The sequence below is a fragment of the Columba livia genome, chromosome 3 (assembly GCF_036013475.1).
Source record: "Columba livia isolate bColLiv1 breed racing homer chromosome 3, bColLiv1.pat.W.v2, whole genome shotgun sequence".
Lineage (NCBI taxonomy): Eukaryota > Metazoa > Chordata > Aves > Columbiformes > Columbidae > Columba > Columba livia.
Genome location: NC_088604.1, coordinates 89124211 through 89145339, shown reverse-complemented (window position 1 = coordinate 89145339; position 21129 = coordinate 89124211). Strand labels below are relative to the sequence as shown.

At 42.2% G+C, this 21129-nt stretch overlaps 1 protein-coding gene across 5 annotated transcripts in view; it reads left to right on the top strand.

Annotated features, from left to right (window-relative positions):
- KCNK5 (potassium two pore domain channel subfamily K member 5) overlaps positions 1-21129 on the top strand; it is a 129975-nt gene that overhangs the window by 75077 nt on the left and 33769 nt on the right. For 4 of the 5 annotated variants that reach the window (XM_065058154.1, XM_065058152.1, XM_065058153.1 and 1 more), the window contains 2 exons: positions 5522-5698; positions 15302-16673. In XM_065058154.1, coding sequence (XP_064914226.1) covers positions 16488-16673 — 186 coding nt within the window. In that variant the 5' untranslated portion in view covers positions 5522-5698; positions 15302-16487. Of the gene's footprint in view, positions 1-5521; positions 5699-12982; positions 16674-21129 lie in introns of those variants that run through there. The other variant, XM_065058155.1, reaches the window with a different exon arrangement.

The following is a 21129-nucleotide window of genomic DNA, read 5'->3' as shown; positions in this document are numbered from 1 at the left end:
ACAAATATGAAGATAGTAAAGACTGAAGTAGGGGACTAAATGAAGATATAGATTTATAGCTTTATCTATATTGTCAATGTCTTTCATGCTGTGTTTTTTGTTTCCATTCACATTTTGCAAATGGCATAAACAAGAGACAGTAACTGCAGAAATGAAACAGGAGCACACCAGGAGGAAGCAGCACTATAACACAGCAACGTCACAGAATAAAGCTATATTCCAGCAGTAGGTAAAAACAAGGGCAGCTACCAGCAGCCAAAAAACAGCAAAGGACAGAGAGTACCCACAACAGCACATCTTCTGCAATAATCAGTGGACAGGATTAATATTCTTTTTGACACTTTCTTTTTTAGGATGGAAATTTTCAAGTAAAGTAACATACCCTGACCTTAAAGTGATTTACAAAGGGAAAATAATAGTTTTTCTAGTTCTCGTGAGGTTATGGAACTTAGAGGAATTGTCAATGCTATTTATTTTAAGACTGGTTTACCTACAGGACTCTCTGGGGATGAGTGAGCTTTTTATTTTTGTTTATTTGAATTACTGGCATCAGTGTCTGACTAAATAATGTGAGAGAATGGGAAGGAAGGTAACATAAAGTCATCACCAAAGCCTTTTTTTGCCTCCTAACTCTTTATAGGGCATCAGAATTGGGAATTTGCAAACCAGAAACTGAGTTTAAAGTAGGCAGAAAAAACTCCCTATCACCTCAGTTAATCAGCATTCATTTTTCTAGCTGGTTAATGTTCTATACCAGTGTCTGCTCAGTGGTATAGTACTTTTTCTGAAGTTTTATAATTCTTCAATTTCTATTATTTTTTTTTTCCTCAAAAATAGGCCAACAAGACAAGAGAATCCATGAATTCAGAGGTATCCTTTTGCTCATTTTTCTAAAAGAAAAAGTACTGAGATCCTTTTTGTGTTATGACTGAAGAAGAGTATTGAAAGGGTTTTTTTTGTTTGTTTCCCAAAATTTGCTGGGAATCTTTGAGATTAAATTTTAAAGGCCACGTGGTAATAGAATTTGAGGTAAGTACATTTCATTTAAGCCAAAACCAGATCAGTGTAAGGGAGATGCCCATGAAGAATTAGTCAAGCGGTTCGATCAATTCCTAACATCTTATGTTGATTAATGTTCGTTTATTTGACAGGGAATAGTCAAATATATAAACCTATAAACCTATATAATAAACCTATGCCTATAGGTATATAGGTAAAGCCACATTCATGGCTCCTAGCAGCAGGCCCATGGTTCCTAAGAGAAATTTGAAAAACCTAAATGTGCCATTACCGCTACTCAAACTTTAATCCAATCACTAAACATGAAATGAAGGGTGATTTCTAAAAAGACCTTTTTTGTAATCCTCAGCCACACCATAGAAAGTGAAAATCATCTTGGGAAACTGTTTTGTAAACATGCAAGTGAGAGGCGTTATATTTTTAACATATGAATATCAGGAAGATATTTCTGTTCCATGAGAAACTGATGAGAGTTGAAATCTCTAAGGCTAAGTGAAGCATCAGTCGTTGAACCTACCCAATTTTATCCTGGACTGATTATGCAAAAATACTTCTGTTTTTTATTATACTACAGAAAACAGTAATACTGACAGAGAGCTGTCAGGCTCAAACCTTAAGCCACTTTATTTTCCTACATTCATCTGCGAAGCTCAGAGCTGCATGTTTGTCTGTTCTCTAAAGAAAACAATATTTAAAAATTTCAGTGCCAGAAAACTGGCACTCACGCAACACTTCGCTGACAACTTGGTGCCAACGAGTGGCCAGTGGGACTGGTGACATGCTTCCTTTCTGAGTGCTGGCAATACAGAATCTGAATAGTGCATTGCATAACCTGAAGATTTGCATGCAAGAAAAATAGAGTAAAAGTTACAATGATGAGCAAACTGAAATCCAAACACTCAGAGGATGAAATCAGCTATTCTCACGGGTCACTACCATTTTAAAAAGTTGCCAGTCTTGCTGTCTCACTCACTTTCCCAGAATGTGACAAGCAAAGACTCTTTTGGGCAGAGCTCCACCATCCCATTCTCAATTAGCTACGCAGCCGTACAGCTCCAGAAGTGAAGTGAACACAGCCAGATATGTTCTGTGCATCTTTGTATATATATGTATCCATATAAAAATATATAATTTAATGTGACAAAATGACATTAGGGAAAATTAATGCTATAGAACAGTTTTCAGATTCCCCTCTTAACTATCCATAATGCACATATGAGTCCATATGTGAATGCAAAATCCGTTTACACATGAAAATTGCATAACTGATTGAACAGTTGCCAGATTTGTGTTCTCAGGTGGGGGATTATTTTAACATCTACTGCAAAGTGTGGATGCAGCGTAGGCATTCTGCTGAGTTTATGACTAATATCCCTCAAAGGAGAGCTATGAAAGGGAGAAAAGAATCTGTCAAGAACATACTTAACTTGATTAGTTTGAGCCTAAACATTTGAGCAGCCTTTGAACCTGAGCCGAGAGGGTTCCAGGAACCTTCTCTAATACAAAAGCCTCTGACTGCAGGTTCAGAATTGGCATCTCTTCCTTATTAAAGGAACATATTCTACAAGGTATTATGCTGGATCTGGAAAATATTTTACAAGTATATAGCATGTGTTTAGATACCTAAATACTACATGCACTTCTTTCAGACAGTATTGTGTATTTAGGGCATGACCCTACCTCAGGAGGCTACATATAGCAGGATTTGTGTGTTTTTCAGTTCCATTGCTTTTTATGTTTCTGCTCAGCATCATGTGCAATTGTTCCTCTTGCTTTATACATCCACTGACTGCATGCTGCTTCTAAGACAGTGTAGACCATCCATTTCTATGTAAATAAGGGACAAATTATCAGGTTTGGTGGGGTTTTGTGTGTGTGCATTTTTGTTTCTTTGGTTTTGGGTTTGGTGTGCTGGTTTTTTTTGTTGTTTTGTTTTTTTGGTTTTGTTTTTTGTAAAAGCATTGTTTCTGCTCATATGCTGGACCTTGAGAGGGGAATGTACCTTCAGAAGTGACCAGCGCCCTTCAAATTCTTATCTAAAGGAATCCCACAGGAAACCTTGGAGCTTTTACAAAAATTTGGACTGTCTGTTATTTATCAGTTTTACAAGGACACTAGTCTTTGGCCATCAAGCCCTCTTCCAGCCACCAACCGTCCTCTTTCCTTCTCCTTGCTTTTAACAGTAGAAGCAAACATTGACTTAAGTTTGCTTCATGCTATCAATCTGTAGTACCAACAGGTTAACTATAAACGTTGGCAAGATCTTAGCTCAGTATTAGCCCTGAAGCCCTGACATCAGCACCTCATTATGTCAAGTTACAGGCTCTCTAGCAACTGACAACAAACATTTGGACCCAGCCTTTACTGGGTGGGGAAACTGTAAGAGCATCTTTATTGCCAGTGGTCTGCTATCATTTCCCTGGTTTGTTAGTCAGAGCCTTTAACGCTTGCACATCTCTCAACATCTTCTTAGTTACAAAGTTCCTGGCATTAATTTTTCTGCCCTATGAAAAGATCCAGACATGTTCTCTGTGGCTGGTTTTTGTGACTGGAGTAACCTCTCTTGAGCAACAATCCACAGGCTTATTATAAAACTACCTTTTGAGCATATTGCAATTGTGTCAATGTAATTACATGCATGTAAAGCACTGTGCAAACATCCAGTGTTTCGGAAAGATAAAAGGGATGGTTTGACAGGAACAGCCTATTCTAATACCTACGGAACAACTGAGTTCACAAACTATTCCTAGAGTATGAAAGTACAGTTTGGGCTTCTCTGAGGGGACACATTCGTATCCATCCCTGAGTGAACCTGGTAAGCTTTCAACAAGGTGGCAAATAAAAATCTCAAAAATAACAATGACACATTCACACAACCATATCAGAGCTGCCTGTGAAAATACATTCCCACAACTCAAAGCTGTCATTAGTGCTAAGTAATGCTTATAAATTCATTTGGGACCATTAGATAAAAGGTATAAAACCACCATATTTCTATTATTACATTAATTCTAAGAGCTTCTGATGGTATACTTTGGGCCAAATCCTGCTCTGTTTGCAACTCAGAGCAGGATAAAAGTTTTTTCAGCCTACAACCATTTGGTATGATTTCTAACTTGTTGAAATATGTTCTGTTCACAGCTGAAGAGTTCCTGATGAATCCAGCCCGTTTTAACTGAAGAGTGCTTCAGTTTATGATGTTGTTATCTGTACAATGTGCAGACCTACATGGTTAAAGTTCACTGTTTTAAAGAATATATCTTCATACGTACCAGTCCCCAGCTTTCTTAAGCATATAATTTAAAGTGTTTGAAACAATGAAATTATTATGGTCACTCACAACTCATTTTTATACATTTTTACCTTGATTAATATCTTGCACATGCTATTCTATAATAAACAATCCACAGCAACAGAGGTCAAGTGAGGGGATAACAGAGCTGGATCTGCTCCAAAACTCCAGTTCTGAATGTATCTGAACTTCAGCTAGTTCAAAGCAAAGTGCAGTGCAATGCAACTTAGCCCTTTCTCAAGTCTTTCTTTTCCTGACTCTTCATAGGTTCCTTTCATTTTCTGTGATACAAATTAGTCCTCACTCGAGACATTTGCATTTGCTTCTCTGAAACACAAGTTTAAATTGAAGCTGGGGCTAGGAGGAGCATCCTGCTGGCACAGAAAAGATATCTGGTGGTTCAGAAACAGAGCTGGTGGTTCCTCTTTTTCTTGCTGGTTGAAGGGGCACTGTTCATCTCACTGCCTCTCCTTCCTTCAGCTGGCGCCATGAGATTTCCTCTCCTCTTCCACACTTCTGCAATTGCTGACACCCTTTTGAGAGCACAGAGAACCACAGTTTCTGTGTTTGAACAGAAATGCTTTTCAGTATATTGGCTCTAAAACACAGGAACCCAAAGAACTTGTCTATTCTCTGACCTCCTTGCTATTTATTTATTTATTTATTTATTTATTCATTAATTCTTAAACGTACACTGATCCCTTGACAAATTCAATGTTTTTCTAGGGAAAAGGGAACAATATTTGCTTTGTGAGGAAGCTACAAGGAGCTTAATAACCTGTACACTAACAGACTCTCATGAAAGGAGCCTCTTTAGCCTAACAAGAACTTGTCTATTCTCTGACCTCCTTGCTATTTATTTATTTATTTATTATTTATTTATTAATTCTTAAACGTACACTGATCCCTTGACAAATTCAATGTTTTTCTAGGGAAAAGGGAACAATATTTGCTTTGTGAGGAAGCTACAAGGAGCTTAATAACCTGTACAGTAACAGACTCTCACGAAAGGAGCCTCTTTAGCCTAACATGACCAAACTAATCTTTCAGCAATAAGATACAAGACACAGCATTTTTAGGAGATTAGAGAAGGCCTTGGGCTGACCTGGTAAAAAGAAACTGAAGGCTGACAGGTTAAAACCATCTGGCAAGCCAAATAACATCCTAGAAATATGTGGTTCAATATGTGAAATTTCTCCATTTTTAAAGGGAGAAGTCATCCTTCATCGTTAGTTCTGCAGTTGTGACAGCAGTGACATGATCTGTTGATAGATGCCAAGAGGAGCCCTGCTGAGCCTGAGGCATTTTGAGTGAGATTCACTCTGCTGCAACTTCCCTGCTGCAACTTCTCTGCTGCTCCCATCCCTCCTGGTAGCACCCACCAAGGTAAGAGCTGCCGCCAGCACTGCAGCTGCAGGGAGGAAGCGCTGGAGCCCGGAGCTGGAGTAGGTGGAGGAGACCTCACAGGGACCCATGTGCAAAGCAACCTTGTCAAGCAGCACGCGTCTGCTGGCAGTGGCACGCCCTGCGCATCTCCTCTGTGCAGGATCTGACATGTCCAGTGTCAGATCATGTATAGGAGCTGAGATGTGGGGATGCATTCTCAAGGAATGATTCCCTCAGACCTCCTCCCCTCTCCCGTGATGCAATTACCCAGGAGCCTCACTGTTCCAGAATTTTGACAGTTTAGAGGTCTGCACAGGGATGAGCTGGACTTGTTTTATATTAAGAATGAAATGCATCTGGGAAGACAGTTATACATCTATATATAAGATCTAGGGTATGAAAGGCTTGTATCCATCCCCTGCATAAACAAAATTACCTTCAATAGATAAATCAGGTTCTTGTCTGGACCAACAGAAGAGAAAAAATCTGAAATAATTAATGGGCTGCTTTTCAATTAGATGCCTGTTGGTTTTTGCTTGTCCTACTCTGAGACACTATTTTTGGAGAAATATATTTGCTTTGACAAGTGCACTTGGGAGCATTGACCCATGTCATCACAGCCACTGTACTCAGCTGACCCCCTTCGCAGCAGGTTGGAAAGGCAGACCAATGCTCCATGCCAGGCACCATGTACAACAGAGTGTTCTGTTAACTATTGCAGCATGTAGCAGAAACTCAAATGGGAACATTTCTGAATAGAAACTGCACTGTACAAGCACGAACAATGTATGGAGGTGGTCACTTCAACAGGCCAGAGCTGCAGTGTAAAAGCTTTCCTCTGCTGTAGTAGTTGCAACTTTGATTCTTTGTCATCATAGTTCAGCAGGTACAAGGGCTTTGGTGGTTCTTTCCAGACTGAGGAAAAGAAGGAAAAGAAAAGGATCTCCACTCTTCCCAAATAATCTTTAGTTCTCTTTAATAAAATTTTTCCCATATGCAGAAGTGTACCACAAGTGCTAAGCCAACCTGAGGATTAGGTAGAACTCGGATACTGTAGTAACCATATCCTGGCCCTGCACACAAGGCTGAAATTCACTCATTATTGTGCTGTGCACAGTCCTTCAGTGAGAAACTCAATACAAGGAATCAAGAATATACCAGTATCACCATTCTTATCTTCTGTATGTATCTGGTTCCACTGTCTTCCCTGTTGGCCCAACAAGTGTTGATATTAATACTATAGCAGAGGCAGCTTGTCCAGCTAGAAGATGAGCTGGCTGCCGGACTGGCCATAGAGAAGATATTGTGAGAAGAAACAGAATGTGAGAAACTGTCAGAGCTCAGTGGGAATAAGTTTGCTGCCTAAAACTCCCACCAGAAGTACAATAAATCTTTCCAGTTTGGAGGACATTTTAGCATAGAGGACTCCAGAGCTCAGCTTTGCGAATATGAGTTTTTCAGCTGGGGTCTCTGCATGTCACAGGTGGCCTGTGCTGGTTTCAGTGTTTTTTCACAGGTGCCTAAAAGATGATTTGTGAGTTCTGATATGTTGCCTGGAAGTGGCCTCCTGTATGAGAGATAATACTTAGTGTTACAGAAAGATATGACTTTTTGTGTCCTGCATTCCAGTTCATGTGTAACCTCCCACTCTCATTTTTACCTACTTTACTAACATATCATTTGGATAGTTTTAAGAAACATAAATTTGCTGGGAGCAGGGAAAGTTCTACTGACATTTTCCTCTATGACTGCATTATGTCTCCTTTTCTGTGCAGCTGACTTTAAAAGTTGGATCAGGTGTGCTGGAATCTCTTCTCCCACCCAGTCTGTTTAAAAACAGGCATAAATGGTTTAAAAAGACTGACCAAAAAAGGCAGAAAGCTGGATATGCAGCTTTGAAGTTAGTTCAGGAGAATATCAGAGTCATTCTTTCCATTGTTATTTGAACGCTTTCATTACTGCATGGTACGGTGTATTCTTTGGAAAAGGAGTGCATATGGGGGAACAGATTGGGCAGCGTTATAGTCTAAAGTTATTTGCTATTCACTCTGCAAGGTACAACTGAAAACATAATTCACTGCAGCGACTAACTGAAAGGTGCATATTGCTTCTGTATGCATTGGCAAACTCTCAAGCTGCTAGTGCAAGCTCTTCCTCACCCCTGCACCCTGGCCCTGGTGCGGGGTACTCAGCTGTTGTGAAAAGCCTGTGTGAGACTGCAAATGTCACACATAGAAAAGACCAAGAGGTTATTTGATCTATCTCCTTAGCAGTGTCAGATTTTACCTTTTATATCATTCAAGGCATTTTTATTCTACTTTCTTTTTTTTTTTTTCTCTCTGTCACTGTTTGAAGGTATTAAAACGTGCCATCCACACAGGACTGAATTCAGGCTTTATGTCTGAGCCACGATCAGTGTAACAATAGTAGATTTCTGATGTGGAAGACTGGTGGACTTAGAGGCATTTTTCACCAAGTGGAGACCAAAAGGAAAGAAAATGTTCAAATTTGAACAGGATCCTAAAACCCAGCATCTCTGTTCAGAAGCAGATTTGAGTTTGCATAAAGATTAAATGGAGAAAAGACACTTTAGTCACTCCAGATACGAAAGCCAACTTTTTTTCTGGAAAATAAAAGTGATAGGTGTAGCAGTTGTTCATCGTGTGGCCCTGTTGCCTACAAAGTCTCCAGCGAAGACCTCCAATGGCTGCCAGCCTTCACAACCCTTCCCACAGGCTCCAGTGCCATCCCTTCTTACAGTGCCCACCTTATTGCCCCCGCAGCCTCCTCACCACATCCTGCCAGTGAAGGACCATAGCGGCTTTTCTCCTTCTTCTGTACTAGTGACATTTGGTATCAAAGTCCCCTCTCTGCTTTCCCTATGAGTCTCAGTAATGTCCTTCCCAAACTGCTCTGTTAACAGGTGCCAGATTTCCACACATTATTGTGAGAATGTATATTCCAGTTGTAATCTTTCCATATTGCTCTCCAAGCAGATTTAGATGCCAGCATTGCAGCATGCCCTACAAGCAGATCAACTAGAAAGAAGGGCAAAGAAATTTAATCTCTCTACATTTCATACAAGGCATCTGAACACTCCAATAGAGAGCTGTAAAATAACTTACCACTGCTGGGAATAATTATTTGTGAGATAATGTATAATTGTGTAATTAGAGCCTTTCCCAGCATTAGAAGGAAGTTGGAGAGGCAGGTCTTCAGCTGATACAGGCAGGTTTAATGATCTTGTCCCAAGTGGTTGTAAAAGAGTGTTGAGACAATCCCAGAACTAAATGAGGACTTGTTTATTAAGCACTAGACAGCACAGCAGAAGACAGATGTTTCTGATGGTTCTTTCATTCAGATGGCTTAGACATGGCTTATTTGTCACATTTTAATAGATTTGTGTCAATTATCAGCTCATTTAGTCAAAATTAAAGTTGTATTGTAATCTGTTTAGAATACACACACATTGAAATAACATACAACACAGTTAACATCAACTAGCAGGTTCTGGCCACTTCTGTTTAGTGAAAGCAGCATGTTTCTTCAACCTAGCTAAGGAAAATGATGTTTTCAGGAGGGCAGCGGCAGCCGTCCCGTGGTCTGTTGTACATGCAGTACAACAACTTCAGCAAAGCAGCCCAAGCCTGTCCATGTGCTTGTGACACTAAGGCAGTAATGCAAGACTGTACACTCTAGACTACTTTTAGACTTATCTTGGAAGTGGCGGGGTGGAGAGTTGGTGGTGTTGGAGTTTCTGGAGGACACATTTCTGCACCCAAATCTGGGCTGCCATAATCACATCTCTCTTATGGGAATTAAGGGCTTCAGGCTTCTTGGTATATTGTCAGGACAACCTTGACTTGGGCAAAATGTTGCTGTTCCTCCTTCCCCTGTCAAAATTTCATCACAAAACATGATGATGCAAATTGCTTTATAGGATCATAGACACACCTTTTATTAACTCTGATTGTCACTGAGTTGCAAAAGATCGGGGGTGAGAGTAGGGAGTGAAGCAAGGGTAGAAGATGAGGCAGATCTAAGAGCCAGGCTCCCTGACCTGGGGAATCTTTATTGTTACAAGTATCCCCAATCAGTGAGAGTTCTTGAGCAAAGGCTGCTGACCTGAGTGTTTGCAGATTGATCCTATTGTTTGCATATGCTTCCTTGTTCCAAAGAAATCTTAAACACTTGCAAGGAAAACAATTTTCTGTCCTGACTGAAGTAATGCTATCTGCAGAGTTCACCCATCTCCTTGCTGACTCAATCTTTTAAAATAAATTAACTACCCATGTAGCTTTTATTTCCTCCTCCTCCCTTTTTCTCCTTCTCTCTTTGACAAAATAAATAACTAATATTGAAAGGAAATGAGTTGTGAAACCTCCAACAGCCTGCTAACCATTAGTTTCTATAAAACATGTTAGCAATGCAGTATTCACTGGAGACCTCTGGCTGGCTCAGATGGTCCTCTTGAGTGAAAGAAGCAGCTGGGGATGTTCATCTCTGTTTGGATGCCCGTAGAGAGCACCACATCACTTCATCTTGATGGGGTCAGTACTCCCTTCCCCATCCCTTTTCTCTTCCTCTCCCCACCAACTGCTCCACAGATTTTCGCACATGTACCATTCACTCACTGCTTCCTCAGTTTCTCCATACTTTTTTCCAGTTCTGAGGCCAAGAGGCCATTGGACAGAATGAAAAACAGAGGACTACTGAGGTGCTACACAATATGAGGCAAAACTCCAGCGTCTGACTTGCTTTACCACTTCAGTCATGGGTTATCTTGCAATTGACTGTACACTCCACACACATCCCTGAAAAGCCGTTGAGAACCAGGAGCATGATGCTCATCATGAGACCAGGACCAGTGTAAGCTATAACTTGCAGGCAACTTTTATATTTTCAGCAGTGACAACACTCTAGCTGTTGACTGAAGCACTAGACCAGGTGGATTTTTCCTGATGCTCTTACTCAGTCATTTTTGTGCCAGGTTGCCTCCCTAGAGTCATATCTGCTAGTGACCTGGATTTGCTTGCTACTTCTACACCGGGTTTTGCCATGTGGGAGGCACCATTGGAAGAAAACAAACATGGAAATCCAAGTTCCCTCCAAACTCTCTTAATATCTACTGCTGATATTGATCTAGGAGGGTACAAACCGTAAGTTAAAAGCCACAAACATCTTGCAAGCCCTTTGTTTAAAAGATAGCTGTGGGTGTTATGGCTCAGCCTTTGTTGTCTTTTTTCCCAACAACCAAACAGGATGGAATAGGGACCACAAGGGACTAGGTAACAGGTGAAGGGGCTGTGGAAGTAGATTATCTCTCATCTTCTTACCAAACTCCTTTAAGCATAGGAGGAAGAGGCACATGCCTGAAGACAGTGTGGGCCAGGACCCTTCTTTCACTCCAGGGCACCAAGCACAAAACCAACTAGTATCCATGGCAAAAGTTCTTTGAAATTCATACTCCTTTAACTGCATGTAGCCAAATCTCTTGCTTGTTCAGTTGATCTTTTTTTCTCCCAGATAAGACCCAGTCTAACCTCACAAGCTCTTGCTGCAGGATTTAGAACAGGATAATAGATGATAAGAATACGATCCTTTTAAATGTTTGTAGGGTGTGTACCTGTCCTCTTTTGTTATCCACAAGACTCTATTCACCCGAGGGAAAAAAAAAAAAGCTACATCAATCCTCCCTCTGCTTTTCCTCTGCCGAAATGCATGTGGTGACTTTGTTTCTATAAAGGGAAGAGGTAGGTGGGAAGAGCTCTTCAGGCATGTTGACTAAAAAATGTGATCACTACACGCTGGGCATGGAAAGGAGCCCAATGTGGGTATGAGAACCGCCCCGTCACACACAAAGTCCTCCGTTTCACAACCTGGCACACAGACATGCAGCTGTGCAACCCAGCTGGGAGATGGAGGAGGCCAACATCTCCATGAATTCTCCGGTCACATTCAGGCAGACATCATAACACTGGAGAAGACTTTTGTGCTGCGTGACAAGAGTTTGGTAAAAGTTAATTTAAACTGGTACGAGAAACAAACCTCAGAGCAAAGTGCAGACATTCATCCATATTACTATACACAAATAGAATTTAAGTCCTTCTTAATGACCCAAAATAAGACTCAACAGTGATGTTTTACATAACAAAATAACAGATCGCTGCATTATTCACTGACTGTTACCATGGTGCTCAGCTAGCCTTGAGTTAGCTAAAACAGTAATGTGCTCTAGGTATCATGATGGTAAAACCCAGTCTGAGACTGACATTTTGTATAGCTGTGTGCTGAACTGTCTAGATCACTGACATGGATTTCAGTGTGAAGGACTATCATAAGCATTTGGTACTACCAGTGTGCATCTGCAAGACTGAGACCACGGTGAAGCAGAAAGAGAAGGCCACAGCCTTTCTTTGTAAAATATTTTGAAGCAAACCGGGTTTCATCATCCTGTTCTGCAGATTCAGTGACTGCTGCAGATGGCTGAGGAACAAGGCAATCAAGGAAATACATGCAGAAAAAAAATGTTGAAATACCTGGGCTTCGTGATGAAGACATTTCTCTTGAACACTGCAGGTATCTCAGTGAAAAACAGATGAACCAAATGCATATTTTTCCTTGAACGCATTACAGCCATTCCACACAGGTATTGTACTCATCACCAGTTATTCATTAAGCAGCATGACTAACATCTGTCATGTGGTGTTTGTTCACTCATTATCTGTCCATGGGTGAAGAAGTCTGTTGCAGTGGTATGCAGGTTGTTTCGGTAAAGGTTTTTATTCTTTTTTAAAAATTACTACTATTATTATTTACTATGTCTCACTGTACATTTAGGGCACAAAGTGGGCTACGTATAAATACTTAGTTCAAGAGGTATGAACAAACCCATGGAGAATTTTTGAACTTTCTACAAATGCCTCATATAAAATTCTGCACCATCTGCAGACCAGCCACACCTTTTCTGTACACACTGGACTGTACCAAAGACACAAAACTGCTTGTCACAATAGTACACCCCTCAACTTACTTAAAACCATACATGGCTAGATTTATAACACTTGAAAGCAATGTTGGAGGTGTTCAAATTTCAATGGATAAAGTGAAAGATGCAGAGTTGACAGGCATCATTGAGAATAGAGCCATCAACCAGCCAAAAATAGGCTTCCAGCTGAAAAATGGCACAAGCTCATACTCAGTACAACAGTCTTTGCCACTACATGACAGGTCTTCTTTGCCCAAATGTCTTTTATTTGCTCCATCTAAAGCATTTTCTGACATTTATTCATTTATTTCAGGCTGTTCTAGGAAACATCTGTAGAGCAAATGTGTCTTAAACATACAGCTTGGATGAAAGAGATTTCCTTTTGGACTGGACAGCCTGACATAATGACCTATGCAAATAATACAAATGATTGATATTTGTGGTATTGCTCACCACAGTGCTATCTGCTGTTTCTCCCCTGATTTTTTAAATTAGATTTAAAAGACTTTGAGTGAATAACCCCAGCCTTTTCATTAACTTAGCTAGCATGAAAAGCTGTGGGGCCTATGTGGCAGGTGCTGTGGGTTAACAATAGGGGTACTGTTTAACCCAAGGGAAACAGAGTAGAAAAGGGCCATGAATAAAAGGATATGGGATCTTTTATGGGGTCAGGAGAGGCATTTTGGATCAGGAGGTGCAAAGAGAGGCCAGCTACAGAAAACAATCCTTCCTGCCGTGCTCACTTGGACAGTAGCATGAAATTATGCCTTGTAATTTGTTCTGCAAAAGACTAAGGAATCAAAGTGAAATACCTCAATGTGAGAAGTATGTTGATGCTCAGAGTATCACTTCTACTTGTAGGAGTAGTTGGCTATGGCTCCTTGGGAAATAAATTGTTCTTCAGTATGGTGCTCCTTACTAGGCTCACCTCTGAAGCTCAAAGAAACACAAGGAGATAGCCTAACAAGTGCAATAGCATTTCAACACAGGGAAAAAAAGGTATGTCATTTACAGGTTTGTTTGTTTTTAAACACTGACTGACTCAGTTACTGAGAGTGCCAATTATGCAATCAGTGCTTGGGAGTTTAGAGTGGAAAGTAGAAACGTTCAAAGTTACAAACAAACTTTATATAAAATGCTTGAAAGTGGTTTTGCTCTCATCTGTGCTGTGTAAATGTAATAGGTTCAGGGTCATTCGTGTCATTCCTTGTGCCTTTAAGATAGTGTTTCAGTGGTATAAATGGGCCTTTAGAGACTCAGAGACAGATGGAGACGAGTACAGTTTCAAAACTTAATCAAATACCTTCTAGTTACGAATCACAGATGTTCAGGGTCAGGAACACACAAATGTAATATTGCTATAATGTGTCAGGCTACTGATACTGCTGTTGGAATAACCTAACCATTTGCAGGTGATTCTGAAGGTGTAAGAGCACCAAAAGGAAAATTATACCCTAGTTTGCCTATAGGAAGACTTCTTCCTCCATACTTTCAGTATTTACATACCTTACAGTTTTTAACTTTAATTTTCAATCAGTAAGTGAGGCAATGATGGATGGTCACATTATTTATTTATGTGGCCAATGACTTTTCAAGTTTTGCAAAGGTCTTGGGCCAAGTGATAACACCTGGGAATAACTTTTATGTGGTAATTATGTATCATGAAACTCTTCTTTTAATTAAAATGCTCTGCCTTACAACTTCATGAAACATCCTCCATTCATGCCGTAAAAAAAAAAAAGTTACTGTAGTTTCTGTAGGACACTTGTTAAAGTGTTTATTGTGATGCCTTCTACTCAATTGTTCCTCTAACACATAATTTTTTGTTGTTGTTGTGGGTTGGTGTTTGTTTTTTTGGTTTTTTTTTGGTTGGTTTTTTTTTTTTTTTTTACTACTACAGGTTTACTACTACTACTACTAATACTTTTCTCGTCTTAATGTTTCCTTAATACAACTGGGGAACCCAATGCAAAGACAGTGATGCTGATCACATAACATGCTTGTGGATTTTGTGGTTTCTCCAGTCCTGCTTCTAGGCTGCCAGGAACCTCTTGCAGATGTATTTTCACTGAGCACTATACACGTTAGTAGGAAGGACTGCTTAAAGGCCATGTAATTTTCTGTGAGTGATCTCACATGAGCATCCATTGGGTGTGATTAAAGTTTTACAGATAGGTGTCTGGGTATCTCCTAATCAAGACAGTTCCTTTGCCTTCCACATGCTCTCCCTTTTGTCTTCTCATACTCCGTTGTTTACTTTCTACTTGTTTCTGTCCTCTCTCCCATTCTCTCTCCTACTGTTTCAACTATGTTTGCATGAGAAATTTCAGCTGGTTCATCTCAGCCTTTTTGGTGTGTAGACTCCAGCTGACATACCTATACATCCCAAAATCCTTAGTTTTGATGCAGTTGATATGGACAACCCTGTATTTTTTAGTGTTTTCTTCCTTGTGGGGGTGGGGAGCTGGAGGAAGCAGAAAATAAGTTATCCCCACAAAACCAGTATCTAAGAGGAATTATGTCCACACCATGAGCCCTTTGCTGTGGTGCATAACACGTCACCTTAACCTGTCACTGACTTGTTCCTTCCCTGACTCATTTAACCTCTTTTCCAGCCCCATTCATTCAGATCAGCTGGGTTGCCTTACTTCTACCTTGAAGTGTGAACATGGGGGAACATGTACTTGTGTACAGCCATAAACCGCTCATGGGAAGGACCTCATGAACACTGTGAACTCCAAGAGAGCTTCTGCCTAGATGGGGTTTTGAGCATCTTGTGGAAAATCACCAGCTGGGGTCTCTCCCTTGCTCCTAAACTTGCAGGCGTACGGGGTGTGCATTGGAACGTTTCTTTCGTGTAGTTTGTGTGTTCAGTAAATAAGGGAGATAACAGTTCCTGCTGTGAAGGATTTGTAACACACACGTGTGGACAATATCTCGAGGAAGAGGTGAAACCTGCTGCCAGCCCCCTCTTCTCCCCAGAGTTCCCGCTGGCTTTCCCGCTGCACGTCGCTGGAGCCGAGGAAGGCAGCCCTCGTTTCACAGCCTTGCCGTGCCCCAAACGAGAAAAGCCGCTGAACCGGGCAGCACGAAGGAAAAAGGAAAATAAATTCGAGGGACGTGACCCCTTCTGCCCTTGACTCACGGAAAAATACGGAGGGGAGAACGCGGCTCTGGGCGCAGGGACCACCCCTGATCGGGAGGAAAGAGCCCGGGGCCCCGCTCACCTCCGCGGCCCCAGACCCGCCCGCAACGGCCGCGAGGGCAGGGCGGGAAGCGGTGAGGTCGTGGCCCCGCTCCCCTTCCCCCCGGTGGCCCCTCACGGGTGGGCGATGGCCAGACCCAGCCGCCGCTCTCCCGCCCTTCTGGGGCTGTCCGCCCCACCACCGGGGCCGCGGGGTCGGCCCAGCCCGCAGCAGAGCGGGGAGCACCCGGGGCGCCCCGCTGGCCTTTCCCCCCGCGGCAGCCCCGCATGCGCGGGCGGGCTGGGGGAGGAAGCGAGAGGGCACCAAATTCAAATCGCTGCTGAGGAGGGAGGGGAGAAAACCGGGGAAGGAGGCAGCCGGGGGAGCGGAGCGGAGGAGGGAGGAAAGAGGAGGGAGTGGGAGGGGAGTGTGGAAGACTCTAAGGGAACGCGGCAGCGGCTGAGAGAGGAGGCACGGCGGACGGTGAGGAAAGGCAGAGGTGTCAGGGGAAGGACAGGGCGGCTTCGGGCACCCACGGCTGCAGCGCGGGGCAGCCGCCCCAGCCCGCCCGCCGCGCTCCGCCCGCCCTCCTCCCGCCCGCCCGCCCGCCAGCACCATGGTGGACAGGGGCCCCTTACTGACTTCGGCCATCATCTTCTACCTGTCCATCGGGGCGGCGATCTTCGAGGTGCTGGAGGAGCCGCACTGGCGCTCGGCTACCGACGACTACAAGCGGCAGAAGACGGAGCTGCTCAAGCAGTTCCCTTGCCTGGGCCAAGAGGGGCTGGACAAGATCCTGCAGGTACGGCGGGCGCCGCCGGGCCAGGGACCGGGGGGTGCCGGGCGGCGGCGGCAGCAGCAGGTGCTGCCGGGCGCCTCGGAGCGGAAAAAACCGCGCCTGCGGGCGGGGTGAACGCTGCCGGGCTGGAAAGCCATCGGCTCCCCGGGAAAACCTGTCCGGAGCTGCGTCCTCGCAAAGCCCAGTGCCTAAAAACTGTCCCTGGAGCGTGAGCGCGGGAAAAGCTCTTAATAATTCCTAACTACTTAATGATAGAGTGATTAAGTGGGTCCGCGTTTCCTTCCCTTTTCCCCGCCGTGGTAAAGGAGCTCGGGGTTGATGTCGGTTTTAGCCGGCTGGTCCTGGGGGCTGGAGGACTCGGAGTGCGCTCCCGCAAGCCTGCCTGCTGCTGAGCCCAGGAGCCGTGAATGCGGCTCTTGTTTTAGCACCCGGGGTGGTTTCTTCTGCCTCAATGGATGTGTTACAAGGAGGGAAAGGTGAAGCCAAGCCTCTTGATCCTCTTCTGCCTGGTCTGATTTCCTCCCCCCCACCTTGTTTTTTTGTGTTTTGTTTTGTTTTGTTTTGTTTTTGTTTGTTTGTTTGTTTGTTTTGTAATTTTTCGTACCGAACACTCTCGTTGTGAGGAAAACGTGTCTGGGGGTCCGGGTCCCGGAAGTCAGTGGGGGTAACTGAGGGAAAGGCTGAACGGCTCACACCGAGGGATGCTCGCAGCTCTTGTGCTGTTATTCTTGCTTTAAGAGAATGACTTCTTTCCAAGCCATGAAGAGCTGATAAGTGCCCCATCTCGCTCATCTGGCAGAACATCTCTTCAGAACTAATTCTTAATCAACAGCATGTATTAAATCATAGAACGGTGTAAACTTAGTTAGTGCCTTTTTATGGATGTGCTGTCCATTAAAACGTGGCAGCAAGCAATGGTGAACCATGAAAAATAGGCTGCCCAGGTATGTGGGGCTTCAGTGGTGATAAGGAGTTTTTTGGGTCTTTATTTTAGAAATGTTTATATTGTCCCGATCTTCTGGTCATTGTGTTTTGAATTTTTTTAATTATTATTTTATTTTTAATTTCACTAAAAGTCTACTGAGATGCTGAAATACAGAAGACTGGGAAAATGGCTCATTAGTTCTATTGCTGTAATCAATACTGTGCAAGCTTAGAAGAGGGTATGGTTGTTGATACTAGAAGTTTGTGGTCTAAATTCTCTCTCTTCAGTTGGTGGCTGTTTTCTGTCTGCATCAGATAGCAGAGCTCTCTGGTATTAGTGTCCTTGTTACCATCTTAGTACCCTATTAAATGTGTTTTTGTGGTATACAGTGGAACGAATGGGTGGATAAAGTCTTGAAACTATGAAGGGATGTTGGAAAATGAAAGACATACTATGTTCTTCAAGCATACTTTTGATGTTCAGGAAACTTACTGAAATATTACTCTAGATTATATGCCAAATCTGTTTTAATATCCTCAAGAAAAAACCCTTATTTAGATTGACATGCGCATTAATCGTGGCATGGTTAACTTGCTTTGTTGTTGTGTTGTTTGTCCCCCCTCCTACCCCGCCATGTTTCTTGTCACAAATAATCCTAAAGCAGCAGATTATTTTTTTTTCTCCTTAAATACAAAATTACAATGAAAAAAATATTGGGCAGTTCATTAGAATGGACTGTATGATAGAGCACCCTGTGGAATGGGCATGGGCGCAGCAGCAGTGAGGCGAACTATGGCCAGATCAAAATACTTGGTTTGAGTATCTCTCCCCAGCACAATGTGGAGGGCCTTCCCTCTTCGGTGTGTCTGTTGGCTCCTAGTGATATGCTCATAGTTATGTGGTTTCAGTTTTGCCTCTGTACTACTTCCAATCTTACCTTGCTTTCCATGTCCAGTCTTGCTGGTCTGATGATCCCTCATAGATATTATGTTGTCGTCTTGAGCTCAGGTTAGCTAAAACGTAAGTCATACTTTGTGCTTATTTCACTCTTACTGGTAACTGGAAACTTGACTACTTCTTTCTTGAAGACTTGTAGTTTTGTTTCCTGTTGTTATTCAACTTTTAAGTGAGAAGTGATGATAGGAAGAGGAGTGGTGTTTCTTACAGAGGAGGATGGCAGGGTGAAATCTAGTCTACCTGAAGCTACCTGTAATGGAGGGAGTCACATGAGGACTTTAGTATTTCATCCTGAATAAGCTGTAAAATATATCAGAAATAGTCTTCATAGTTGTCCTTTCTCAACCACTCTCCGCACTGCTTCTAGTGGGTTCTGCTGAATCTTTAAAACATTACTAACATCTGTTTTCTTTTGGCAAATCCTGGTCATCCTATATTAAACCTCCTAATTTATTCTCTTACTATATATCTAGAATGTTGTAGATTTGAAAACATGCATTTCCTCTCCCTCCAATCCCCAGCTCTGTTTAATTCCTCTGAGTCTCTTCCTCTAGCCTCTTCCATGGACACCCTGCACTTGTTCTTGGGGTTTTACCCGATTTGACTCATTTCTCTGCTCTTGTCTCTTTTTTTTTTTTTTAAAGTGGCCTTAAGTCTTCGTTGTGGAACCTTTTCTCTTGCTCTGCTCACAGTTCCCCCTGACACTCATGTCACTCTGCAGAATCACATTAAGCTTTGCTGTTACTTCAATGGCATTCTTTTTAATATCCCCATTTAAAACATACTGGATAAAGCTCTTCAACAAATATCACCAACAGTGATTGTTAGTAAAGGGCAAGGTTGCCAGGAAATGTTCAAGTTGAACTAACAATACCAATTTTGTTTCCAGAAGCAGCCTGAAAGGTGACAAGGACTGACTAATTCAGGGACTGATCTCTGCTGCCTTTGTTCCTCACCCAGGTTAGCTCGTGTGTTCCTCTGAGCTTCATGTTAGCTGCAAGGGCGATGGAAACTGTGTGGGATGGCTACAAAGCTAGGTCTGTAGTGTGATCTTAAACACTTAAAGACAAGTAGGTTATCAGCACAGATTCTCAATTCACATACAGACTAGTATCTCTGTACCAATGCTTTAAGTGATTATTAAGTGAGCTGTATTAGGTCTAAATACTGTCTAAAGTTTATATTCTGTAATAAAGATTTCACAACGCATTACAGTAGAGATACACTGCAATAAATGTTTATTGAAATGTGTTTAACACACTTTCAGAAAACTCACAAGCTGAATATTGTAGGACATACCAAAAATAAAGCGTTTTCCCCCAGTCCTAACTGAGAAATGCCTAAAAATAAACTTGTTTAAAAGCAGCTTTTAGAAGTCTATTGTGTGAAGAATCCATTTGCTTTTGATTAAGTACCATATTACTTACCATAAGAGTTAAAGAAAGTACTTAAACTCTTATTGGACTAATGCTTTGTAGACCCTGATTTTAAAGGTGACTCACTGTGGACAGTGCATGGGCTGGTTGCTGCCTGCCCATGCTCTTCTGGGTAGAGCTGATTGCTCAAATGAAAATGTGGCTGAGATTCTTCACATGACAGTTTATGTTGGTCAACCTCCAAAGACACTCAACTGTAACCATGTATTGACACAAGGAACTTCGTAATCTCTCCTCATAATGTACAGTTACCTTGGAATAGAAATGTCTCATAGCACTGTGGAATGTCTGCAAAAATAACCATTTTTAATAGCAATGTAACTATGATATATTTGTAATCATTATAGAATCTCAAAAGTAGTGTAACACCTCTGTCTGTTGATAAAAGCCTATGGCTTGTCCTTGCAACTTGCTGCTGTGACCTGAAGTGCTGGGACTCTTTAGAAAGGCGGAGAAGACAGTGATCCACAGTGATGACACCTTAGCCGACTTTGCTGTAGGAATGAGTTTTGGAGACTGAAGCAAGTGTCAGGCAATTCAGCCATTCCCCTCTTCTCTAGTTCCTTACTTTTACTCTTTATTGCTCCATCCTTATTGTGAAACATCAGCTTAATGATAAAGGAGCTATTCACACAAGGAGGAGCCCTCTTGACCCTCATCTCACTATTCACATGAGCAAAGGTTTGCCAACACTGGGCCACATCTTATTTACTGGGAAATCTCTTGTACTGGCCCACCACAGTCATAAAAAAACTAAATGCTTCCCATTGATAAGCATTAAGACTAGTGAAAAGGAAGGGAAGAATCTGAAGATGAGCGAAAATGGTTACTTTCAAAACAGCAATAAAAGGGAAAGAGAAACTGCTAGCTCTGTTTAGGAGAAGCAGACAAACATACTGAGTATGAGAACAAATAACTGAGGTCTTTATTTGAAAAGCATACAAAACTCCAAATAGGCCTGAGAGATAACTTTAGAAACCTAGATGTTTAGACTTAAAGCCCAGTGCTGTGAACAAACATTTAGAAGACTTAAAGAGAACTTCTGCTGGAGTATACTTGGCACACAGGAGGTTTATGCTAAAGGAAATAACAGGTGGTTTAATAGTGGTTTCTCCTCTCTTTTTAAAGCCAGGATGTTTCC